Source organism: Poecilia mexicana, unplaced genomic scaffold (genome assembly GCF_051168715.1).
Source record: "Poecilia mexicana isolate PSO_F unplaced genomic scaffold, ASM5116871v1 scaffold_5, whole genome shotgun sequence".
In the NCBI taxonomy this organism is placed as follows: domain Eukaryota; kingdom Metazoa; phylum Chordata; class Actinopteri; order Cyprinodontiformes; family Poeciliidae; genus Poecilia; species Poecilia mexicana.
The window spans coordinates 13,402,635-13,428,850 of NW_028263374.1; the positions used below are offsets into that span (position 1 = coordinate 13,402,635).

Sequence of the window (26,216 nt, forward strand, 5' to 3'; positions counted from 1 at the left end):
CAGACTGGATGTGTCATCTCATTTATTCAAAAATATGCAGCAATTTTAAAAACAAAATAAAAAACAAAAACAAAATTAGGGTTAGAAAACAAAAACATTCAGTATTCATAATAAAGCGTCATGGGATTGGATAAACAAAATGTTTATTTTGTTTGTTGCTAGGTATTTGAAGGCTTCCAGCCCTACTGCAGGTGGATGGGCAGCCCATAGGCGATGGGTGCTGCTCCTATGAGGTATTTAAGGTGCGTGGCCTGACGCGATGACTCTATGAACTCCAGGAGCGGCGCTCCGGATCCTGCAGAGAACCAGGACTCCAGCAGGACCTTGGTGAAGCGATCGATGTCCCGATCAGTTACATCCCACAAGTTGCCCAAAATGAAGGGGCTAGGAGAAAAAAAAACAACACATTTAAAGACATCGCAACAATTCAGGCCACAGACACGCACAGTCGTCCCAAAAATGAAATGAATTACTGCATGTGGATTACAAGCAGAAAGATCCACCTCACCATCCTGATATGAGGTAGTTCAGAATGATGCCCTGTCCCTCCTGATTGCCTTTGACCGCCAGAGCCGCGCTGCTGCAGCCCAGAAGGAGCGAGGCAGCCCTCATCTGCTGCATGAGGACCGCGTGGCCGTCCAGGAACCTGGCTCCTGCTCCATGTCCCACATAACTACGGCACAAACAGAGGGACATTCAGTTTAAAAAAAAAACAAAAAAAAAACAAACACTTAAATGAGAAACTGCTTTGTTTCTACCAACTGATTCATAAGTTGCGCAAGATTCATACAAATTTCAATAAATCAGATTTTTCTTTCTGTCTATTTAGTTAAAGCCTGGGAACATGAGCAGCAGTTGTTTTCCATCTAAGATTTTTATTTATTCTTTTTTTTTGACAGGGCTACAGATGAAACATTACAAACTGACTATACAGTGAAGTTGAAACATTTTTAAGTCTTACTGTACATCTAATGAATGTTATCAGAATTTCATCTCAAACTCACATGTACAGGTCCTGGGAAGCAACAGCTTCTTGTAGTTGTCCTGAGTCAGGAGCAACACCACACACACCCTGCCAGCCCGGTTTACTTTCACACACAGACAAAAAAAAAAAAAAAGGGTCATCAGTAACGGGGCAGAAAATAGACTGGTGACAGAAATGAGTCTCATTTAATATCTGCCTCACGTGGAAAACCATTCCTTGAACCGATCCTGAGCATTTTTCAAATTGCCATCAGGGTCCAGAACGTAAAACACCTTCTTCAGGTCCACACCCTGCCTCAGGACGGACTGAGGATCCGTCTGACGAGGGAAACGCATCCCGTTAATTGATCTCCACACACAAATGATGCGCTACGAGTTGGATCAGCACCGCAAACGGTACCAATGATCTAAATCTCACCTCCTTCTGAAAGCTCAGTCCGATCAGAGAATGCAGTGAAGGCATCCGGCTGATGGAGTGAGACCTGAGGGCCGTCATGCTCTCCCACGGCAACCTCTGAACATACTGCGTTAAAAACACGGGGCGGGAAGCGTCAAACACTTTTTCACAAAGGAAAAATCAGTTCCGTTTTATTTCTGACCAGCACAGAGTCGGTCATGCGGGACAATCCGACCTTGTCCAGGATTAGAACCACGTGACCTTTGGCCTCCGTTCTCTCTGAGAGCTGAGACGCTGCTGTGCGGAAAAGATGATCGCAGGCCGTGTCCCACTTCGGGGAAAGTCCTGATCCAAATCTTTTAAGATCTTCTTCACAGAGCGAGTGAGAAGCTGAAAGCACAATCTGAGAGACAAAGAATGCGGTTTAACTGTCGACGTACAACAAGACAGACCACAGCTTCAATCTCCAAGGAAAGAAGAAACAAAAAAGCAACATACCTTCAGCATCTTCTCACTCACAGCGACTCCTCTCTTAGATAAAGCCTTGCGAAGTTCCTTAGCCTGATCTGAGAGCTGTGGATCTTGTGCAAGTGGAAGAAGAAAGCTCTGCCAGCATCCGAGCATTTTCTCCATTTCATTTAGCAGTTGCTGAAAAATGTCATTAATTGGTAAAAATTTGATAAGAACCCAAAAGTGAAAACTACGGAATATTAAATATTCTCTGTAGTTGAGTATTTTTGTAAATAATAAAGAGTATTGGACACAAAAAACCCGAAACAACTCGGTTTTCATAATTCCATTCGATATCAGGCGACGCCTCCAAGACCTTTACCTGAACCCGACAGTCCAGAGCTCGGCGACCTTCCCACCACTTGGCTTTCTCAGCCACGCAGCTCACAACCTTTTGCTCTGCCAGAATGCTGTCCATCTCCTGCACCAGCCACCGAATGGTGAGCTTCACAACACCAAGAACATGTTCATGTATAGAAAACCAAAACGTCACGACAAATTAATCTTTAGCAGACGGCAAATGGTTCTCTCACAAACAATTTAATAAAAGTCTGTAAGCGTTTCTGTTCTGTGAAAAGACACTTTGATTCGTTGATGTCGACCTGAGCTCAGCTACACTCAGTGAATGCAGCTTTACTAATCTGACGGCCGACATAATGGCTAAGACAACACACTTAAAAACTCTTGAGCCAAATTTAAAACTCCGTTTTAGATCATGATTTCTACACATTCTTTGATGAAAGTTGTTCAAACAGTAAAACAACATTTTTAATCGATCTAACCTCTTGTCTGGAAGTGGAGATATGAAGAGTGATGGGGGAAGAGTCCTTCTCCAGACGTGTCAGCATTAAGCTTTCCCCCATCTCTCCTGGTTTTACTCCCAGCACGGACATCAAGCACACAGTTACTCCTGAGCACAGAGATAAACACAAGGATCGTTTATCTGTGTTTGAGTTCAGAGAAAAATATTTAAAATTAAAAAGCTTTTGATCTGTAGCAGAATAAACAGCGTCTACCTGGTGGAAGCTGCTGGATTTGTTGGGTGAACTCTTGGCACGGGTTCTTGGGGAAGGAACAGAAGTCTGCAGTGGGGAAGGAAAATATGTCGTCCATCTGACACAGCTTCTCTTCAGTCACACCGGGCTCATTCAGACTCAGAGCGTCCATTTTTTCTGATAAATTGCTGGACCTCTTTTTCAGTTTTCTAGATTTAAAAAAAAGAAGCAAAATTAATTTATAAAATTAACTACATTAATTTCAGCTCAGTAACTGATAAAGGAACTTGCAGGCGAGAGCTGTTTAAGTAGCGGATTGTGCGATGGCGACTGGTGACTCCCAGCGACTGGACGTGCAACATTGCTGTGCTGTTAGGGTCGCTCTGCCCCGTGGTCAGGGCCAGCAGAGTGCAGAGGCTTGGGTAGATTGTTGGACAGGGGAAGTGATGAAGAGTCAGCAGCGCCGAGTGCAGCAGAGCCTGAACGTCCTCCACGGAAAGATTGTCTGAGGACCAAAACAAACAGAACTTCAATCTTTTCAATAGGAATATATTTCTATTAGCCAAACTCTGCACAGGGATACATTATCAAAAAGAAAAAAGAAACTTAGAGTCACATACCTGGCGTGACGGCTGCGTGAGCGATGTTGGTTGATCGATCTTCTGTTGGACGGCTGTTGTTTCTCTTTTCAAGCAGCCCATCTTTCTCCAAATCACAGTACATATCCCTCCTCAATACCTCAAAGTCGATGTCTGAGGACAGAGGAAAGATTTTAAAACACTGGGATTCTGATCAAGAAAACTCAATGAGCTCTATACTCAAACAAAACACTTGAAGTTGTTTTAAAACCCAAACTAAAGATGGCAGACGTTAGTCTCTTCTAATGTTTTTCCTTTCAGGATCAACAAACACATACTAATGTCTTTAGCTGCAGCTGACTGATTCTCCTCAGCGTCCGACGTCCTGAGCTGCTCGATGCTTATGTCTAGGACACCATCAGCTTCTTCCGCGATAGTCCTCATGGTGTCCGGCTCATCCTGCTCCTCTTCAGTCTTGGACGTCCGTTTTCTGCTTCTTCCTCTTCTGCTGGACGCAGGCCGACGAAGCAAAGCCTCGTCGTCCTCAGAAGAGGCCGGAAGAGGCTTTGCCACGCTCGTTTTTGCCCTGGTCGGCCTCCTGGTTGCAGCCTTCTCCACAGGTGGATCTGTGGCCGTCTTAGGATTAGGAGCAGCTCTTCTAGACGTTCGATTTCTACGCACATCTGCAGGCACGTTGAGCTCTGCTTGGGGAGCTACGTCGGAGTCACTCTCATCGCTAAACTCAACCTGTGACAAGATGAGGAGACGGCTTGTTGATAAAACGTCTAAAAGTTCATTTGAACAAATGGAAATCATTGAGAAGTTTGATTTACTTTAGTAAAACAGATTTATTACAGGCTAAAGTGGAGGCAGACATTTATCATAATGTTCATCAATTATTGTGATAAATTTCTTAATTTTGGTTCATCAGTGTCACAATAAATTTCAAAAATCCATCAAAAATGTCTGCATTGTTGGAATCATTTACCATTTTTTTTTTCCAATGTTTGCTCAACGAGAGTTCAAATATATATATAAAAAAACAACTAAAAATATGATTAAATGCAGTTTTATGTAAATTGTGTCAAAAAAATCTTTATATGAAAAAGTTAAAGAGGCACAAAAGACTTTTTGTTCTCCACTGCAAGTAATTCAAAGAATATAGATATTATATATAAAATTATTTGCTTGAGAGGTGTCCAACCATCTTTATGTTCCGACAGTAAATCTGTTTTCCGCTCACCTTGTAGCGCGTTTTCTTGGTCCGTTTCGGAGCGGCGGGCACAGGAGGAACCTTGTTCTGAACTGGTGACGCGTCTTCGTACACGTGAAACTGGAAAGTAGTCGTACTCCTCGACACCTTCTGTACCGAAGCGTAGCACTGCACATTCTGAACAGGAGTGAAAGTCAAAGTAGGAACTACCGTGTTGAAATCAAACACGCCAGAAGAGGACTTGGACTTTGCAACAACTGGCGTCATGGGAACCAGACCCTTTGCTTTGGTTGAGGGGCCGGTGAATTGACTATTGGATTTGATCGCTTTGACGTTTTTTGGTTCCCGTTTTTTCTCCGCAGCGTCCGGGTTTCGAATGGAGGCCTTGGTCTTCTTTAGTTTTGAAGGTGGGACTGATTTCTCCCAGGACTCGATGTCCTTCAGCTCCTTTGGTGCGTTCCACGACCAGGCCTTTGAAAACAACTCCTCAGGCCTGCAGCCTTTTTTGGCAGCCAAACTCATCAGTAAGGCAATGGCTTTGGTTGCCATCAAATGCGCCCTTACAGGTCGCAGCGCAGGAGAGGATGTGGAATCCATAAATGCAAGGCCGGCATCTAGTATTTTCCACAAGCCAGAGACCTTGTTGGCCTTCGTCTGGAGTTCGGCCTGGGCCATGCTCAGGTACACGCGGCCCACCACGTCCTGCATCAGGGACGGTTTGGAGATGCCTCTTGCAGGGTCGCAGGGAGGGAAGAGCTCAGTCAGCTTCTCCTTGAGTCGCGTGGTCACGTTTTTACAGCAGACTAAAGTTGCCCAGTGAAGCTTAGAAGTAGCACTGAGGTCATTTGGGTCAAGCTGAAGAGCGAGCTCCGCCTGCGTTGCCGCCCAGTGAGCCGAGGCTCGGCCCAAACACGGCTCTGAGCAGCAGGAACACTGACAATCGGGTTCATGGGTCAGAGAGGAGAGCCAGCGCAGAGGTGGAGCTTTGAGGGGCGGAGAGCTGGCCACATCCTTCATGACCACTTCTTTGGCGCTCCACCTGATGCTCAAGATGTCCTTTAGCTCGTTTTCCATGGATGGAAGAGGCGACTGAGGTCTTTGAGCAGGACGACCTTTTCTCGGTTTGATTTTGACGTCTGTCCTTTTAACCTGATCTGATAAATCTAAGGGAAAGAGAAGCAAGAGTGGTTCCATTAATTTATGATTACTAATCCCGTCACATTCTCCTTCTCAGAGGACCCATATTTATCTAGTCACCACATACACTGAAAGGAAAAGGAAGTAAAAATAAAAATAAAAAATTTAAGCTAAGCATAAAACTGTGAAAAAGAGTAGCGTCTTGCTAATTCTGCAAGATGCTACTTGGGGACAAGTAAGCAAGAGATGCCAGAAAAACCCCCAATTCCTCATATAACTAATGTAAAGATGCAGTTTATTGAACTATACCAGGATTTTAACTGGAACTGTGTCCACGATCAAAATTTTCAGCAAAAATACTCCAGGATATGTACAGATTACAGCCGGTCAAATTTAAGACTTTTAAAAGACATTTTTAATGCTTCCTTGATTAAATTTAAGACCAGGAAACTATAAATCTATTCGATTGTTGGGGGAACTTGCTACATTACAATCAATAATAGCAAAAACTGAGCCTGGCTTTTTGCCCATGATGGAGGCAAAAAAGCTAGCTGGCTGGGTGGCAACCAAGGGGATATTAGCAGCTAGTTATTAGCCTCAAGAAGCATTTAAGATGTTTACAATCAACTCAAACTTTTTTGTGACAGAAAAGGCCAGGGAAGAAAAAATAAAACACTACATTACATAGTTCTGCTATGACAAAAATATAAGACCTTTGATAAGGCCAACTTAAATTTTTATGAATTTAAGACATTTTATGGTCCAAATTTAAGATTTTTTTAAGAACGCATGCAAAACCTACCTGCACTCCAGGTAGGTTTTGCTTTGATACAAAGGATGAATATACTGAAAAGCACTTTTTAAAAAAATCCATGTTGGGGATGTTACCCAGAGCCACTTCCAAAAGCCATGAAAGCCTTGTAAAAGTGGATTTGATATTAAACTCTAACATTAAAGGAGTTTAAATAGTCTGTTGGCCAGAAAGGTCAAAATTAGGTATTTTTTCAGGATAAAGATATAAAAATGTAAAAAAAAAAAAAGTAATTTTTTTCCCCCATTCTCATCTCTTTATGTCTGATCTAAATCCTACAGAAAATCTGAGAGGAGCATTTAAGAGAAGATCCAGTCCTTTTAGTTTCACAATTTTCTTATCATTCGTGAAACTGAATTTTTGGTTTTCGTTATCCATGATCTATGATCATCAAACTTACAAGAAATAAAGACCAACATGTTTAAGTCTACATGTCAAATTTGTATGAGCTTCAATATTCATAGTTTCTGATGTACCAGCAATAGGAAAGCAGCTCCTTTTGAACCGACGCATCAGTGCGTCCACATACCTGTGTCGAGCTCCAGGAGGGTTTTGACAAAATTCAGATCCGTTCGACTTTCTTCCGTTTCCCCCTGCATCAGCTCCAATTCTGCTTTAAGCACCAATAACTCCACACATCTTTAAGAAATAAATGCAAAGCAAACAAGATAAAAGCCTAACTGCTTGATAGATTTACTGCATTACTTGTGCCGAATCGACTAACATAGCCAAGTTACAATCAGAGCCCTGTGTGGCTCCAGCTGCATACCGGCTGAGTGCCTGCAGCTTGATGGCCAGTTTCAGGGCTTCTAAACACTGGAACCTGGCATCATTGATGGCGCCAGAGCCACTCCGCACGGCGACCAGCTTTACAGTGGAGCTCAGCAGCTCCGACAGCAGCTGCCACTTCATGACCAGGTTTTCTCCTAGTTAAAGACGAGAGATGGTGATGAGATCTGGCTGCTCCTGACAAAAGCCACAAACGGGAAGAGAGTCTTGTTATGGGGGAAAATGTCTTTCAGTAATACCTTGGTGAACAAAGCGCACTTCTTCATTTTGTGTCGTGTTCCCATACAGGCCTTTTCCCACTAAAGTGATCAGCAAGCTGCAGAGAAGCTTAAGTCCCTCATATAAGGCAGTATCAGGAGAAGTTATACCTGAGATACACACAACATATCATTACTTGGCTTTAAGAAAAAAAGAAAATCATCTTAATACAGTCCCTTGCCCAAGTAGTTACACCCATTTAACGTTTTCATAGGTCAGGTTACATCCATAAATGTCAGGGGATGTTTTGTGGGGTTTATGCTGTAGATCAAACTAAAGTAGTGCAGAGTGGTGAGGAGAACATATATAAAATAAGTGCAACCCTAGTCTTTAGGGTTAGCTGCAAGTGCAGCAGCTAGTCTTTAGGGTTGTGTCTCTACCAGCTCTGCACATTAACAGAGAAAACGTTTTGCCCATTTGTCTTTGCTAAGTAGCTTTATAATTCAATTCAGACAGAGTGGATAGATGGCATCTGATAATCAGTATTCAAGTTGCTACATAAATTTAAATTGGATTTAGGCCTGAACTTTGACTAGGCCATTTTAAATGAATTTAAAAAAAAAAAAAAAAAATCAAACTTCTGATATTTCACCCAAAATATGGATATCATATTAATAGTTGGGATAAACTTTGCTCGAAACTTCATCCCAGTCTAAAGTTACAGTTGGACTAATTAGGTGATTTTTCATAGTAATGAGTGAACTGAATACCATTTGGCATGCATTTGTATCTACATCTTCTTTTTCTTTGATAAAAACTTAAGACTTTTTACTTGTCAAAATGTTAAAAACATCCCCATTTCCCTTCTCTTCACCTTTGTGCTACTTTTTGTTGATCTATAACATATGACTAAAACACAATGAAGCTTATAGTATTAGAACAAAAAAACAAGGTTCAAATGTTCTGAATACGTTTGCAGACATTTAGATGCAGAACTACTGCGTATGACCTCCACTCACCGAACTGCGAGATGAGGCTTCTTTGGGCTTGAGGCAGCTGACTGACGTCCAGATTCAAATAGGAGCTGCAGGTCTGCAGGGTCCGCGCTCGCAGCAGGTACCAGTTCTTTGACTGTTTATCGTCGTTTACTTCTTCCAGCACTTGGCACAGATAAGGGAGTCCAATGCTGATCTAAAATATAGGCAAAAAACACAGGATCAGTACAATAAAGTGACTAATAAACCATGTTGGATGTGCAAAGATTGCATACCTGTCCTACACTGTAGAAGTACTGAGCCTTTAACAAGACAACCAGAATAGAGAGAAATGGAGGACCATCATCTTTGGTGTTTGAAGAAAGCATTTTCTCCGCTTCCTCTATCGGGGCCTTGAGAGTGGATTGCAATAGTTATATGGCAGTTTTAAGAAAAAACAAAAAAACTACCTGTTCCATTTTCCACTTATTTAATGGAAAAAAAAAAAAAAAACATTCACCAGAGCTAGGTCAGCAGAGCCCAAGTCCAGGAGGATGCTGGCTGTTTGACAGAGAGCTGCAGCACAATAACCAGTATCAGCAAGTTCACGGGAAAATTTAATCACAAGACGGTACGCCTCCAGAGCCTTCAGGGGCTGTATCAGAAAGAAAAAAAATAATAATTTTTACCTTTTAATGCAATGAAACTATTCACAAATGCATGCAATAAAATGTTTCAAGATCAAATGTAGTTTCTCTTTCTAGAATTGTTAAAATAATAAGAAACACTGAAAAACATGTTTGAGCTTTTCACATTAGTGAATATTTTTAGTCCATTTTCATACTTAAACATATAAATCAATTTAATTAGGTGTTTCCACTTTATTTTAATAATCTACATAAATATGCATTTAATTTTGCAGCTAGACGGAAAACGGGCAAAGGAGACACAGTAGTTGTGATACATTTGCTGTCATTACCTTCCCAATGAGTCTGAAGAGAGCAGCAGCAGAAGATATGGAGCTGCAGGTCTGCTTCGCGTTTCTGACAGCAGGCATGGCTCGATTCTTAAAAAGGCCACTCCAGACAGCCAGAGCTTTTTCTAGTGGCTGACACAGCTCTTAAAGGTGAGCGAAAAAAGGAATTTATTCATATTGTATTTCATGACTGAAAAAAACCCAATAAGCCTACAGAAATGACTCCGGATCTGCAACCAAAGTCAATTAAAATTCTAAGACGGGCAGAGAAATAAAAATCAGCCGCCTTACTTTTTTCTGCAGACAGGTTCAGATGAAGCCCTTCGTACACCAGAGTTCTGTCCTGCGTCTTCTGCTTGTCTTCATAATCAAAGTCATTGTTGCCTACAGGATTGGTCGCATCCTCTGCGTTTTCACGCAGCTCCTTACGTTTTTTATCATTTTCAATGGCCTGGTGGAAAAAAAGAAAATAATTCACAACATTTTAAAAAGTGTTGACCCAAAGCTGAAGTCTAAACTAGTAGACATGGGTCGACGCTAAAAAGTTGCCCTTTCTAGGCTTAAAAGGTGCTGTAAAGAAGACAAAACTCAGTTTGACAGAGCACAGACACAACGCTGCTAACATTTCTAGTTGCGAAAAACACAGTAGTAGCGTTGAAGCTAATTGGCCTCCATCCATCACTCCCATTTTCGCAATACCAAAAAAACAAAACAAAAAAAGAGCAATCACCTCCTGCAGGTTCTTCTCCAGAGTGCAAATATAAAGCCAGAGTAAGGCTTGTGCTTTGTCATCTTTCAGCCTGTCAGCATTTTCTGAAGTCTCTGGTTCTTCGTCAAGAAGCCGTAAAGCTTCGTTGGTGAAATCAATGGCCATGCTGTGTTGGCAGAACAACAAACAAGAACTAATCAAGATAGTTCTGTGGTATCAATTTGTTAAAAGACAAAAAAAAAAAAAAAAAGACACTTGCAGATGATGGTTCATTATATTTTATGTAATAAAAATGATTACCAGTCAGTTTGCTCACTGAAATCCTGGAAGCACACCACTTGGGCCATTTCACAGAGGTAGACGGCACGTAGATGTCGGTAAGCACTCCTCTCCTCCTGGCAGATGTCCAGTAGATCACAGAGTGTGTTGTAACGTTCCTGAGCCGTGTCTCTGGTCGACTCCTTATAGGCCCGCAGCTCTTCGTCCAGAAGGCACAGCATGACTTTCTCCTCAAGGACGTCAGCACCAAAACCATCACGTAACGTCCTGATTTCAACACAAACAAATGCAAGGTCATTTTTTAAAAATTAATATCAAAGTTTACATATATACAAAATAAAAAAAAATATTTTATATATATATAAATACTATTTTTCTGTACACGAGTCTTATATCCTCGTCATCATTACTGGCACCGTCACCCTTTGTTTTGACCCAAAGAGAGATGGGCTCAGCCATAAGAGTCGTGATTTGGTCCCCCAGGGCCTTCAGCCACAGGATGATCCAGTCAAGCGCTCGCTGCAGTTTTCCAGCCCGCCGCGAAGTTTGCACAGCCAGCATGAAGGGTCGACTTAGCTGGTGTGCCACAACAGAAATAAAAACATTTAAGCTAAATGCACAGTATTTGTAAAATTGCAGTCTGGTAGGGAGGATCGTATTTGACAAACTTACTCTGTCAGCTGAAAGCGTGTTGGGCCATTTCCTGATCAGATCCTTGCAGACGATTTCCACCAGCGTGAAAGCCTGCTCATACAGGCGCCGATTGAACATGCAACAAGCCAAATTGCTCACTGCAACCACTAGAAGGCAAATTATGCACAACAGCTATGATAGTCAAATTACATTCAGGTGGTCATAAAATGATGCAACAGTTTCAGAGTCGACTTGACGATCCATATTGAAAAGAAACAAACCGGTCACCTGATTTGCTTAAAAGGCTTTCATTTAACAACTTGTGAAGTTCAGTCATCAGCAGCCCAGTTGTTGCTTTGCAGTAGAGCAGAATCCTGTCCAGGGTGTCACCGTCCTCCAGCTAAGTACAACAAATCAGATATATTAATAAAAACTCTAAACCAAACAGTGTGTGCATCAAACAGTGTGTTGATTCTTATAGTGTTTTTGTTCATGTTTTCAAAAAGGCAAAAATGAAACTCTAAAATTTGATTTGGTGTAAGCTTTTTGAACTTCAGAAAAGCTTACACAGCAAGATTTTCAAAAACCTGAGTTCACAAAATATTAATTTTATTTTTTTTACGTTTAGCAAACAGTTTTAAATGCAAAGTTTACCTCTGATGTCTTCATGCTCTCATATGCCAATGCAAAGCCATAGTAAATGTTCAAACAAAGTGACTTTCGCATCTTCTCCCCCACCACTTTCAATTCTGAAACCTGGGAAAGCAAGAAAATTATTATTTTTTCCTTCTACAGTTTATTTGAACACAGATCTTTAAACTTAATACAGTGTCTCTCATTCCAGTTTCCAGCGACCACTGCCCCGCGTGTTTTCCCTTCTAACAGGATGCAGCCGCACTTAATGATGCAGAGGAAGTCAAGCAATCATTTGATTCAGGTGTTATAAAACAAAAAACAGGAGGCAACACTAACCTTATCAAGCATTCTCAGTGTCCGCTCTTGGTACTCCTCCAGAAATGAAAACAGAGCCAGTAGCTCTGTTCCACTCAGCTCTCTGCTGTGTCCATTTTCAACAGCCCATACCAACAGGTTGCAAACTTCAAGAACTGTGTGACCTTCTCTGAAGTCCAGCTCAGTTGAAAGAGATCTCAAAATTCTAGCACAGTGTTTCAAAGCCTCGTGACATTCTTCGTCAGCCCTCTTTGCTGAGTGAATCATTACTCCCCATTTGCAGAGAACCAGCGGTGTCGTCGGAAAGCCAACACGGTTCGCAGTCATCCTCTCCACGTCGGTCAAGAAGCATCGGGCCAGATTATGGTAGCCGACCTTACAGATCGCCTTCACTGACAGCAGTATAATTTCACATAGCACATAATAACGTGATAATGGTAAATGTTGCATTTTCTCCCCTTCTTCACGGGTTTCACTGCCAGCATTAGTTCTGTTAATCATCGTTTTTATTTCCTCCAGGAGATATGAAGCACCGTCCATGGTTAGGACTTCAAGGCTACTCTCAAATGCAGTGATGGCGTCCTGCATGTATTCGGAGGCTTTCAAGGAAACAGGAGTCTCGGTTTCTGACTCCAGCAACAATAAGAAGCTATAAGTTAGAATCTGCCAGCGCAGTTTTTCCCGAGGATTCAGTGCATTCTTTTCTTTAGCAGCAGAGAGGCCGTTCCAAAACACAGTGAAACAGCTTCGCAAGAGAACATTGCAATCCTCTCCAGTCTACGAAAAACACAAAACACATTAGAGCCGACAATGTCAGCAAGTATGGATTTTAAAATACTTTAAAAAAAACAAAAAAAAAACACCACCACACATTTCCTGTCAAAAATGTAGAATCTCCATCGGCAAGAATATATTATTTTGGGCTTTTAATGATAACTGGACTGTTGTTTTTTTTCCAATATTCCAAGGATTTTGACAAAAACTCAAAAGTTTTAATTTGTAAGTTTGCTACCTCTCAGGTTGAAAAATAAATACATGTTCCCCACTGTCTTATCTCAGCATGTTGCACCTCAACCACATGCTCTCTGTAGACAGGTTTCTGGCATAATTGCAGCTAGATCATTTATGATTTTTCTTGTCAAATATTGTAGAATTCATTAGTATATTTTTGGCAAAGACCAAGCTTTTAACAACAAGCCACAAATTTTCAGTATGATTATGATAATGCTCATCTGAAACTTGTAGAAAAAGAAATGGGTTACACATAATTACCGACAACCCACCTTTATTTGCAATCATCAGACAGAACTAATCACATTGAGAATATGTTTGGAGGTGCCAAGGCTTTCAAACTTTAACACTATACCACTGTCAAGCATAGCGGTGGTAGCATAATGCTGAGGGTTGTCTTCACCAGCTGTGGTAGAGGTGCGTTGAACAAAAAGATAAATCATCAAGGAGAAGGACAACCTTTAAATTCTCAAATCCAATCTCAAATCAACAAAACTTGTTAAACAAAACACCACTTAACTATAAATTTCTGGAACAGTCCCAATCTCAGGGCCTAAAAGCTGGATTGATATCAGGGAACCTAACTATTTAAATAATCTCTACCAATTATTAGTAGCATTTTCAAAATTAGAGCGAGAAATAGGCCATAAACCTGTCGGAGGCTGCAACAACTGTTGTTCCTATGTAAAATGTATTAATAAAAACCCAAAATAAACAACATTTAAGTCAAAGATGACTGCAACGGTCGACGATACACACCTCTTGTACTTTTGAAATCCTGTAGCAAAGGATTCCAGCCAGTTGACCGCAAAGAGCGTATTCCCCTAAGGAGCATAGGTTCTTGACAACGTGGAAAATGATCATCTCCATATATAACGGACTGTGCCGCGACACAATCTTTACAGAAGTATCATAGGCATGAAGAACCAGCTCCACCAAAGTCACCAACTCCTTGGCGTGGTCAGAGTGACAGGATGCAAGTCCAAGCTGATGATTACAAGCTCTGATAATCCTGTCACATAGTACGCGAACATGAAGTCCAGGATTGCTATTCGCATATTTCTAAAGAAGATGAAAAAGAAACACGGTTACGTTTTAGTGTAAGAAAATATAAGTCAATTTAACACACAATGGATTGATTTTTTGTAGGGTAACTGATTAGTTAATGCTTAGAAAATATAATTTACAGTCGAACTGATTCACGTAAATCTGCAGGTAAAATCTAAGCATTTGGTTGTTATGCCAACCTCAAATTCCTGAAACAAAAGCCTCGTCTCTTCAATCGAGACAGTCCTCTTGATGTAGTCTTCCACTTTCAAACACTTCATGTCGGCTCCTGTAAAAGACGAATCATTAAACGATACCGCTTGTCCAACTCGTGTCTAATAAAGTGACTAGCTACCATTTATGTCCCCGCGGTTCAATACGACTCTAGTATTTAGCTAAAGTCTGAAAGTTTTAAAACAGTAGTAGCATAAACTTACTTGATGTGTTCACTATTGGGGGAAATATTGTCCTCACGGCCGAAAAATTAGACAGCTGTCCCTCATAACAAAAGTTTCAGAAGGAGCTTTTAATGAAAATTTCAGTTACGTTTGTGCTCCATTTCCCAACGGCACCCGCGGCGCTCTGTTTTTGAATGATCTCAGCGAACCAATCACAAGCTGTCAAGAAAACGCTTGGAATTATGGGCGTTTTATTTTTAAAGAAACATGCACAAGCCTGTTTAAGAATAGACTGCAAGATCCCATATCGATTTATAGGTATATCAGTATATTTCAACTTTATTTTAACTATATTCAGTATGTTTCGGCTATTTCTTTCAGATATTTAAATAGATAGCACGTCTTCATTACAATTATTCCTCACGTTTTTATAGCGTGCAACAGGTTTAAACATTTGGTAAACTGCTAAACTGAGATGTTTAAGAGGCATCCTTTGTTACAGAGAAAATATGATAAAATTTTTTACAATTTATCATGTTTAATTTTGCTTCAAACAAACTTTATTAAGCATGAATATCTAGTGACCAAAAATACTATACTTTCTTTGAATTTAAATGTTCAAAAAACAGTAAATATTGGATGTATTCATTTTCTTCTTTTACCCTCATGATTTAATTCAACATCAAATGCTCTGCAAAAATCTTGAACACACTTCATTTGGTCTTTAGAGATTCACTGTAATTGAGGCATTTATAATTGCTAACCAACATAGAAGTCAAAACTGTGGCACTATGTAATATAGTTACACACAATGTTGGATGGAACAAAAAAATCAATCAGAATTTAAATTTCCTAAAATTCTGCTGTTTGTACAATTTAGCAAATGCATTTCACTCGATTTATCTAAATATTGACAGTATGATTTGTAAGTACTAGTTAAACAACATTTTTATATTAATGTCTTTATTATTGCACAATCCTCAAGTCAGAGTTTACAAAGTGCTTTAAAAAGAAGACAATGAACTGATGTCTCTTGAGTAGTGACATAGAAAAGCTACTGAGGAACTAAGCCTCTCTTCTTGATGACATGTTCCATTGCAGTCCTCTCTGAGGTGTCCAAGTTGATCTTGTACTTGGCCAGGATCTTCAGGATGGGCCTCAGCTTCAGCCACCACTGGATCTTTGGGATACGGTGTCTGCAAAGGACAATGCATATCAGTGAAAAGGTCTATTGAAAAAAAAAATGTTAAAAAGGCCAAATAAATGTCCTTCAAAACCTATTTACATTTTTGTCCTGTTACAACCACAGTCTTTGATTTATTTTGGGGGGATGTAAATGAAGGACCAACACGCATAGCTGAGATATGTTAGGGAAAGGTTACATGGCCCTGTTAAAATCAAAACAACTGAGAATCTGTACAAAGATTTTGAAACTTCCATTGAATTTGACTAAAATTAAGCAAATTTGCAAAGAACAAAGTGAAGAAAGTTCAGTTTTCATAATTCAAAATGGTTGCCATTATAACTGAACCAAAAGGTTATTTAACAAGGTAACTGAAGTAGAGTTGTTGAACAAATGTTCATGTCACAATTTTCAAGTTTTACTTGTAAAAAGATTTGAGAAGGCATACATTTCTTCCACTTTACAATGACGTCCTACTTTGTGATTGTCTATTAGGAAAAGTTGGAGTAAAATATATTGTAATTTATGCTTCCAAAATCAAAAAATGTAATACGTCCAAGGGGTTTTTAATACAGGGTACTGTAAGTCAAATTTCGAGGGTCTTACTCAATGTCAGTCTCAGATCTTAGGTCTGCCAAAGGCTGGAACACCAACGCTCTTTTCCTCATTCCCAGCACACAGGCTGAGTCCTTAGAGTTGGCAAAGATGCGACCTGCAGGTTTAATTTATAACATCATAGAGTCAAAAAGAGCATACTTTATTAAAATTATAAACAAGAACGCCAGATGTTTTATGTTTTCAAACACTCACCATGTCTGTAGCATTCCTTCAGCTTGTCGGTCAACCAAAGAACAGACTTGATTCCCATCTTTGTGCCAAAGTTCCTATCAAAAGGACTGGGTGTTCCACCCTAAGAAGAAAAAGAAAAATCGTGTCTTTCACGGTGGCTGCGCCAAACTATGAAAAGTGGATCAACAAACAGAGAATCACAGAGTAACAAACCTGCTGCATATGACCAAGAACATTTTTTCTGCAGTCAAACACACCCTTCCCCTCCTCTGAATACAGGTTGAAGATGAAATCAGTCGTGTAGTTTGCGTTGCACTTCTCATTTCTGAAGCAAAAGCAGAAGTTTCAGACAAGACATAAACACCAACTAAGAGCAGTGAATGTGAGCGGTATGAAAAAACTAGTGGTTTCATTTCCCACAAACCTCAGAATTAGTCCTCTCTTCACTGTTGTCTTCATCTTTTCCACCAGATGATCAACGTTCAGCTACAAACAAATCATCGATCAGACTGACAGAAATATCTGCCCATCTCTCACTGATGAATGCTATGATTTCACTTCTTTTTATCTTTTGATCATGAGAAGACATGCAGACAGACCTCGAGGTCATGAATGTTGAACGGTTCCTCGTAAATGTAGGCCGCATCTGCTCCAGATGCCAACCCAGCCATGGTTGCCAGGTAGCCACAGTATCCCCCCATGGTCTCAACAATGAACACTCTCCTCTTGGTGCCGGCGGCAGACTGCTTGATCCGGTCACATGTCTGCAGAACGTGAACAAGAGGCAGGAAACAACAATGAGTGAGAAAGACCTGATTGTTTGTGGATTACTTCATGTTTCTACACAGTAAGACGTTTACCATGGTTATGGTGTTGAGGGCTGTGTCTGCGCCTATGCTGAAGTCAGATCCTGGGACGTTATTGGAGACGGTAGCAGGAACAACGACGAGGGGAATACACAGTTCCTCGTACTTCTCTCTAGCTTCCACCATCTCTAGACCTCCCAGGAATGCCTGTGAGGAGGAAAGCCACAACTCTTTTTTTTGCAGTTCCCTGATGGACATTAAACCAGTGGTTACTTGGAGAGACACAAATTTATATAGAACTGTATGCAGAATTTTGACCAACTTGTCCATGCTTAATGTATTAAACTTTTAAACTTCTGACTGATTTTGTTGCTGAAGTCAAATGGACTTTGTAGCATTTTAAAACTGAAGCAGAGTCAACAGTGTCTCACCTCAAAGCCTCCAATAATGACAATACCGTGGATGTTGAACTTTGTGATGTTCAGACTGATCTCCTCCAGAAGCTGCTTCGGCAGAGTCCTTCATAACAAAAATAATGAACATCACATCATGATCTGGGCAACCAGCATTCAATGAAGTATTAAAGAATCTATCGAAGCCCAGATCTTATTGAACTGGCTCACCTCTTGGTGCCAAGCATGGAACCACCCTTTCCAGTCCATCCTGCCACTCCAGACCAACCGATTGGCTCAATCTGTACACGCAGTCAGACCATTATAAGTTCAAGTTTTACACTGTGATGCCCAAGATAATGTCCTAATAGTCTATGTTTATTCATAGGGACGGTACTCAACATGTGGCATTTACAGCCTGATCTAATGCATTACCAGCCCATGTGCCAAGCCATCGAAGCCTTCATGCACCGCCAGCATCTGGTGGCCCTGAAGCAGCCCAATCCTGACAGCTGCACGTACTGCAGCATTCATTCCTGCACATGGAGCGCCGACGTTCAGTATGGCAATGTTGATATTGCTCTGAAATTATATGTGTATATGTATATATATGTATATAAAAAAAAATAACCCTCATCAGAAGAATTTTGGGAATTTTCCACTAAATCTAAGGGAGTAGTTTCTAACCTTTGTTTCTGGAGGGCTTACATGGGCGAGCATTTTATACGTGTTCCAGTTGTTCTCAAAGCTCCTGTCATTAGAAAAGCAAAAGTGAACATTCATTTGAAAACAAACACAGTGGGGAGAAATTAAAATGAATATAGGTGCAGGCCTTACTTTCCCCTGAGCATCACTGCATCGTCATACCGTCCTTCAGCCATGGCTGTGGTGACGTCTTTAGTCTGGTATGGAAAGCAAATACATGAGTTTTAATCAAAAAATTTTAAGTCAATCGAAACCTTTGCAAAAACATTTGAACTTTTTTATATTTTGCTATTTTACAATGGGAAACTTTAATGTATTTTGTTGGAATTTTATGTAAAGTAGTGCCTAAACATGAAATGAAAGGATAATTGTAGAATCTGAAAACTGTGGTGTGCGTTTGTCCCCTGAAGAATCACCTATTGTTGGAATTACAATAGTTTCATAGGGATAAGGAGATAAATTAAATTTTAGACATTTATCAGATATTGTCAAATAAACTTGGGCCTGGACTTTGACTGGACCATTTCAACACATGCATATATTTGAATTTAAACCATTCCACTGTAGCTCTGACTTTATTTAGATCGCTGATCTACTGGAAGATGAACCTCCATCCCAATCTCAAGGGTTTTGCAAGCTTTAACATTTTCTTTTTCACCTACCCAATATATGTGACCAGCTTTTCTGTTTCTTCTTCTAAAAAAAAAAACATCCACTGAGAATAATGGTGCCACCACTGTTATAAATTCCAATAAAATACATAGAGTGACAAAAGGAAGAGCAACTCAATTTACTGTCTTTTCAGAATCACAGTTTTTCACCTAATGAACACCTGGCAGACTTAATGTTCGTGAATGTATCGTCATGCTGACTTACCACTTGCACACATTCCATTAGAGGCAGCCTGATGGCCATGTTTCCAGACAGGCTGACCACACAGGCAGGAGTATCTGGTGTGGCTTCCAGCAGAGCCATGACAGCCTCCACACCCATCCTGCTTGCCTGGGATATAATAAAAACAAGAGATGCTCTAACATAATCAATAAATCTTATAAAAAATGACTAAGATAAACTGGTTTAGTGAGGCATCACCAGGATCCTGTCAAAAGCAGAGGGGGTTCCTCCTCTCTGCACATGGCCCAGGATGGTGGTTCGGGTGTCGAAGCCCAGCTGCTTTGACACCAGCTTGAAAAAGACATTGTTTATGAGAAAACCTCCTGGCATAGTTTGTGCTCAATTCCTGGTGTTCTGGTGCGCTGACCTGTTTGACCAAGTCACAGGTGATTGATTTTCCTTTGCGGTCTATTGCTCCCTCTGCAACAATGATGATATTCAAACGGGAACCACGGCCTCTTTGCTACAATAGGGCAGGTAAAGATTTAGGGCAGAAGCCAAATTAAACATAAACGTGACACTAAAGAGCAGGAAATTTACATCTGTAAGTCTTCTACACAGATGTTCCTCCCATCCTTCATCTGGAGGTACCTCTGGGATGAAGACCCAGTCGGCACCACAGGCCAGAGCAGTCACCAAGGCAAGGTAGCTGTACACAATACAATATTATTGCAGCATGGAATTACAATACACAGAAACAGCTGTTTAAAGCTTTACTCTGGCTGTACATGTGGGAAACTTTGGAGAATAGTTATTTCTCTCTAGGTGTTTCCTGATCTACACGTCTGCTTCAAATGCAAGGCCAGTTCCTAATCTGAAGAATTTATGGGCCCATATGTCAACAGAGAGTTTACTAATTATTAGTTTAAAAATGCTTTAATTAGATGATTTTAGTACATAACTGTGCTTTGATCCAATCCATTCCAGTCTTGCAGGTTTTCTTCCAGGTTTGACATCCGTCGTCCCATCAGCTCTGATGAGCTTTGTTGTTCCCAGTACGATCAAGGTGATTAGAAGTGTTTTTTTTGTTTTTTTTTCACGCCATATGTTTTCATGCAGGTTAAAAATATCCGATTTTGCTCTCATCTGAGCACCAGGTTTGCTGTTGCTCTCACTGATTCTGGAAAAATGCAAATGGGATTTCTCGTGGCTTTCTCTCAGCAAGGGTTTCCTTGTTTTCGCACATTTATAAAGCCCAGATTTGTGGATTGCACTAATACTACCTATCCTGTCAACAGATTCTCGCAATTGTGAATCTCTTACATAAAAGTTAGTTATGTGGTTGTTAGGTGAAACTTTATTCTAATTCTTCCAAAACACACATAAAATCTGTACTCACCCACAGTGCCTACCCATTACCTCCAGAATGAAGGTCCTCTGGTGACTGCACACAGAAGCACTTATCGTCAAGAGCCTGCAAATGCTTCACCTGCTGCTTCGGTCTTTGAACATTTTAAAACCTACATGCTTACCTCTGTGCCGTGGTTGTGATGGCATCCACTATTTCAATAATGCGATGCAGGGCGCTGTCAGTGCCAATGGTCATATCGGTTCCACAGAAGTCATTGTCGATGGAGCCCACCATGCCGACGATGTTGAGGTGGGAGGAGTTCTTTGCTTCATTTGCTGTGATTTTTCCTGAAACCGGATTCAGGAAAAATCAGCATTCTTTAAAAAAAATGCTGACATGGCATATTTATACTGATCATTTATTAGAAATCTTGCTCTTGCATTCATATTGTGCACTGTAAAACATCTGAGCCACATCTACTGTCTTCTCTTTTAGTCAAATAAATTTAGCGAGTTTCAGATTTTGAACCTAAATGTGCGAGTTTGTGAAAGACAAACTTAGTAAGTTGTGTTAACCTTTTGTTAATTTTGCCAAACCTACAAGAGTTGAACAAAGTTTAGTTTTTAGTTTAGCAATTAAAAAAACTGAAAGAAGAAAAAGAGAAGAGCGAGAACTACTTCCCAGAATGCTTAGCGGCTTAGATGAATGTGTGTTACATCGATCTGACTCTTGTGCGTTATTAAGGCTGTTGTTTATTTTAATTCAGGTTTCCAGAGCTTGAAGATAATGTTCTGTTCATACTAAATGTTTCTGAGCAGATTTCACTTTGATGATTAATAAAATTCATTATCAGATTAGAAATTTTGTTCATTTGGTTTGAAACAAGAATTTTAATTATTCTAAAATTATATAAGTAGTTATTTTAACTTGATATAGAGAGCGAAAATAACAGAAAAATGTGAGCTCTTTAACTAGGCAAGGACAGTATTTTCTTGCATATTGTGAAATAATGATTTGGTTTAAATTGCAGCATTAAGTTAAAACTCACAAATCAAGATTAATGAACTTAAAAAACAATTTTTAAACACTTGTTTCTTGTTAAATCAACTTTTCGAACTTTAAGTTCTGAGTCAAAAACCAAAAGAATTTCTTTGTCGACTTAAATTGCATTTTCAAGGCAGCAGGTGGGCTTTCATTTTCAACTTAAACCATCTTCAAATGTTTTACAGTGTGCAGCTCTTTGAAGGTGGATCTCACCTGCTTTAACCAGGTCGGCCAGCAGGTCTTTCCACTCCGTCCTGAACTGGTTGGCACCTGTGAGACTGCCGTCACCTCCAATAACGCACAAGTTGGTGATGCCCAGCTTGACCAAGTTACAGGCCGCCTTGGTGCGCCCCTCCTTGGTGCGGAAGTCCTGACAGCGGGCGCTACCGATCACAGTCCCACCCTGATGTCCGACGAGGAGAAACGGTTTCAGCCTCAAACGTGAAGGACACGGCTCGGGTGGTGGAATTTGAAACCTTCACACACGTGTCGCTGAAGTGTTGCTTTCTAATGAACCTTGGCATTTAACTGACTATTTGACCTTCAACGCTGCACCATAGAGAGTAAAAGCTGGACTGTTAGTACATGTGAGAGGCTATTTATAGTGCACATGTTATCATTGCCTGTGTGTGTTCGTACTCACCAGCTGCAGCATCATTGACACACTTTCCCAGGTAGCTGGGCGGATATTGTCTCCCCCGTCAACCAGACCCTGGTAACCCTGGTAACAACACAGTGTCCCCATATAACAGAAAATTAGCCCTTTAAAAATACTCCTTGCAGTGAAGCAACTTCATGTTAGTCACATTCTTTAATTTTTGCCGCTGCTTTAGTCCTACTAACATTCCTGTATGAAAGACTGAACCAGTGAAGTGATGCTGTTGAATAATAATTCATTAAAAAAAACTTAATAACTAATTATTTATCTATTTTAATTTGTTCAGGTTATATAATTTACTGTAGTAATGGATAGAAGTGGTACCAACCTCATGGACAAAGTACACCTTGGCTCCAGTGTACAGCCCCACTCGAACGGTGGCTCTCACAGCCGCATTCATTCCTGCATGAACAGAGTACGGGTCTTGATTTGCACCGTCCTCGTGACTGGACTTTAATTTTTTTTGTAAATTATGGGACATTCCGAATTATGCTGGGTGAATTCAATATTCACAGTGTTTTGTAAAAGGATTCAGCTCATATGGGGTCTCTCTACCAGTCTGCCCATTCTTTTTTGCAACACAGCTCAAGTTCAGTCCGATTAGATGGAGAGCACCTGTGAACATCAATTTTCAACTCTGTTTCTTAATTCTCGGTCGGATTTGGGTCTGAACTATGACTGGGCCATTTTAACACCTAAACATTGTAACTCTAGCTGGATGGTTGCTGTTCTTATAGAAGATGAACCTCTGCCCCAGTCTATAGTTTTATGCAACTTCTAACGTGTTTTCTTTCTTAAACTCTTACTAGCTTCCCTGCTTTAAAAAAAGTATTCCCAGAATCATTCTTGACCAAGGAGAGGAAGCATTCAGGGTGATGTGCTATGTTAGTTCTTCCCCATGTGTTATATTTTGAACATAGACTAAAAAGATAAATATTGATCTCATTAGACCAGAGGACCTTTTTTAATATCTATCAGTTTCTCACATGGCTCATAGGAAACGGCAAATGGGGATTCTTTCTTTCAATAATGGATTTCTCTTTTTCCACTCTTTCATAAAAAAAGATCTGTGGAGTGCATAACTAGATGTCCTGTGAACAGATTCTCACACCTGAGCTGCAGATTTCCAGATCAGCAGCTCCTCCAGAGTTAGGCTGCGTTCACACTCCAGCCAGAAGTGACCCAATTCCGAATTTCTTTCTTTTTATTTTATTTTATTTTATTTTAACCTTAATGCGACCTGTATCTGACTTTTTCATGATAGCTTGAACAACACAGGTCGATTTTTTTACGAATCCGACCTACGCCGCTTGGATATCCGATAAGTATCTGATTCAAATGTGACCTAACGGCCAGGTCGCATTCGTCCACCTGAATGTCACTGATACTCGACAAACTATTCTGCGTCCTGATACGCGCAAGCGGGAAGAAAAACAACAACCATAGCGTAATGAAGATTAAGTTGTTAATGTGCTGCTCCGCTCGGACAACAACTTTAAAATCGTAAGCTATGCTCCACCGTTAGCATCCATGTTTACTTCCTCAAACACTGAGCACTTCTTCTTCTTTATGGCTGTTGGCAAAACACTCTATATGTTTGACGTTTTGCGCCCTCTACTGTGCATGCGGGACACTTTCAGCTCATTTGATCTTCACACTGGAGATCACATACAAGGCACATATATTTGGAAGTGTGAACGGCCACGCAAAAAAGAAAAAAAAAATCGATTTGACAAAAAAATCGGAATTAGGTCACTTCAGGTTGCAGTGTGAACGCAGCCTCACTGTGGGCCTTTTGGCTGCTTCTCGTGATTTTCTTTCCTACCCATGCTATTTTCATTTTAAAACAATGGTTTGAGCAAAACAGAGAAATGTTCAAAACCTTTTTATAATCCAACCTTTAAACTGGTCCACATCCGTGTGTTGGTGAAGCCCAGGCAAAACACATTTTCCTTTGAAAGTTTAAGAGGTTTGAACACAATTGCGCTGTTAATTCAGATTCCTCTATCATTTTCAAATAGTCTGTCCATGAATGTGTATCAGCCCCATGTAGCATTTTATAAAAACCCTGTCATTAAGTGCAAACTTTAATTTCACCTTTAAATCATGTTTACAGTTTTCTGTCAGCTTGCATGCTAAGTTGTGAGTTGTCTGAGTCTGAATATTGTGTCGCACGAGTGCTGAATAATTTCAGAAATGCTATATTTGGCTCCTATGAAAAACTTGTGACTCCGAAATATCAGATGAAAGCCACAAGTGCGACAAGGCAGTTAATACCACAACAAGACAGTGTGAACCTCAATGCGGTCGTCTGAGTGAGGGGTTACTTAAAGGACAAGCTGCGGATAGATTAACTTAAAGGGTGCCAAAATCATCTCCTCTTACAGTGTAAAAGGAAAGAGGTATAGGAAGGAAGAGCAGTATGCTTTCTTGTCCTGCCTCACCAATGTTCACATAGGAACGAAAGGTCATGCTTCTAAAATTAGCAGTCGTAATTGTTGCATTCCTTGAAAGAAATGATGATTATTTTACAGAAAAATGCATATTAAAAGACAAAAGTTGTGATGAAATCAATGTGTAGTTTTGGTTTTGCATTTGTGATTGTGTCCAATGCTGGAGAAAGTTCACATGGTAAACCGAAGAGAGAAATCTCAGGCTCTCACATGCTGACACTTCAGCTGTGTGGGGTCACTGGCAAACCTTTTAAAGGTCACTTTGGACATATTCCTCATCAAGTTAAAGGTCAGAAAATCGTCTGCTATTCTCCTTCGTTCTAGCAAATCATGTCTCCCTTTTACCTTACCGAGTTTTATGACAGCTGGGAGAAATTACAGAGTATAATCCATATTTAAAAAATACAGGATCTGATGGGGAGGAATAAATGTTTGAACATGGTTGTGTGTTTGAAATCATTTCTGTTTACTAATGAAGCATCAAAAGTAGCCCAGGAAGTGAATGGCAGATTAAAAATAGTACCGTGTGAGCAGTGAATAGCTAGCCTGATCACAAGTAGCAATGTCATTGACATTAAAGGCTTGAAAAAGATATATATGTATATAAAAAAAAATAATATTAACTTAAGCAGATCCTCCAAGTCCCTGCTTTGCACAACTGCATATTCTGGAAAGCCTGCACTTACCCTGAGCATCGCCTCCAGAAGTGAGCACAGCAATCGCCCGACCCTCACCCATCTTAGTGGGGTCGGTTTTAACGGGTTGCGCCATGGTTCTGGTTCTGGTCCTGCTCCTGCTCCTGGTTCTGGTCCTGGGACTGAAGCTGGCTGACAGAAAGAGGCCCTGAGTGTGAAAATCTCTGCTGCCCTGCTGGACTCTGAGGAGCTCAAGGTGCCTCTGCAGTAACCCAGTCTGCCTGGTATGAAAAGTGAGCGCAGTTGCAAAAGTGCCCAGCTTAACTCTTCTATTGGCAGCCATAGGCACACATAGTTGTGACGGATTTAGACACAAACACACACACACACACACACACACACACACACACACACACACACACACACACACACACACACACACACACACACACACACACACACACATACACACACACACACACACACACACACACACACCCCCACACACACACACACACACATACACACACACACACACACACACACACACACACACACACACACCCCCACACACACACACACACACATACACACACACACACACGCACACACACGCACACACACACACACACATGCAGTACAGTACACAAGTAGAAAAATAGAAAACTGCTCCTTTAACTTACACACAACTAGTTAGAAATATCTAACACCCTCGCCCTTTAATATTAAACTAAAACTTTTTTATCTTTTAGTTTTATGTTATCATTTTTGAGATG

At 40.6% G+C, this 26,216-nt stretch overlaps 2 protein-coding genes across 3 annotated transcripts; both read right to left on the reverse strand.

The window, feature by feature from the left end:
• Nucleotides 1-5: 5 nt before the first annotated feature.
• On the reverse strand, nt 6-14,781 carry espl1 (extra spindle pole bodies like 1, separase). Of its 2 annotated transcripts, XM_014998070.2 has the most exons (32): nt 14,630-14,781; nt 14,393-14,481; nt 13,905-14,207; nt 12,156-12,911; nt 11,838-11,939; nt 11,472-11,583; nt 11,223-11,350; nt 10,933-11,126; nt 10,572-10,817; nt 10,293-10,437; nt 9,854-10,013; nt 9,566-9,705; nt 9,107-9,241; nt 8,883-8,999; nt 8,632-8,803; nt 7,654-7,782; nt 7,395-7,551; nt 7,155-7,264; nt 4,708-5,840; nt 3,803-4,211; nt 3,507-3,638; nt 3,178-3,391; nt 2,908-3,095; nt 2,674-2,801; nt 2,214-2,336; nt 1,880-2,029; nt 1,617-1,784; nt 1,403-1,507; nt 1,187-1,302; nt 1,005-1,088; nt 509-673; nt 6-384 (listed from the first exon to the last, which is right to left on the reverse strand). In XM_014998070.2, exons 2-32 carry the CDS (start codon nt 14,471-14,473, stop codon nt 183-185), a joined length of 6,504 nt encoding a protein of 2,167 aa, XP_014853556.2. In that variant the 5' UTR covers nt 14,474-14,481; nt 14,630-14,781; the 3' UTR covers nt 6-182. The 2 variants fall into 2 exon arrangements, with proteins under 2 accessions (XP_014853556.2, XP_087861693.1); XM_088005567.1 differs by lacking the exons at nt 12,156-12,911; nt 13,905-14,207; nt 14,393-14,481; nt 14,630-14,781 and adding an exon at nt 12,011-12,075.
• A 755-nt stretch (nt 14,782-15,536) lies between these two features.
• pfkmb (phosphofructokinase, muscle b) lies at nt 15,537-25,736 on the reverse strand. Its single transcript, XM_014998071.2, has 22 exons — nt 25,492-25,736; nt 22,681-22,754; nt 22,338-22,415; nt 21,908-22,097; nt 20,832-20,997; nt 20,699-20,743; nt 19,900-20,008; nt 19,727-19,822; nt 19,558-19,650; nt 19,342-19,467; nt 18,598-18,662; nt 18,448-18,511; nt 18,196-18,342; nt 17,992-18,062; nt 17,800-17,887; nt 17,423-17,575; nt 17,162-17,326; nt 16,987-17,048; nt 16,776-16,887; nt 16,584-16,683; nt 16,380-16,485; nt 15,537-15,786 (listed from the first exon to the last, which is right to left on the reverse strand). Exons 1-22 carry the CDS (start codon nt 25,574-25,576, stop codon nt 15,645-15,647), a joined length of 2,337 nt encoding a protein of 778 aa, XP_014853557.2. The 5' UTR covers nt 25,577-25,736; the 3' UTR covers nt 15,537-15,644.
• Between the last annotated feature and the right edge of the window lie 480 nt (nt 25,737-26,216).

Bases quoted from the DNA above. Each gene is read 5' to 3' on its own strand.
- espl1 (XM_014998070.2), bottom strand. From the start codon at position 14,473: ATGAAGTGTTTGAAAGTGGAAGACTACATCAAGAGGACTGTCTCGATT. The intron at 7,552-7,653 runs GTATTACTGAAA...GTCTTTAACTAG, and splicing joins AGTGCGCTTTGTTCACCAAG to GAGAAAACCTGGTCATGAAG. The intron at 3,096-3,177 runs GCAAGTTCCTTT...TTTTAAATCTAG, and splicing joins TACTTAAACAGCTCTCGCCT to AAAACTGAAAAAGAGGTCCA.
- pfkmb (XM_014998071.2), bottom strand. From the start codon at position 25,576: ATGGCGCAACCCGTTAAAACCGACCCCACTAAGATGGGTGAGGGTCGG. The intron at 22,755-25,491 runs GTAAGTGCAGGC...CTGTTCATGCAG, and splicing joins TTCTGGAGGCGATGCTCAGG to GAATGAATGCGGCTGTGAGA. The intron at 18,343-18,447 runs GTTAGAAACTAC...ATATAATTTCAG, and splicing joins TAAGCCCTCCAGAAACAAAG to AGCAATATCAACATTGCCAT.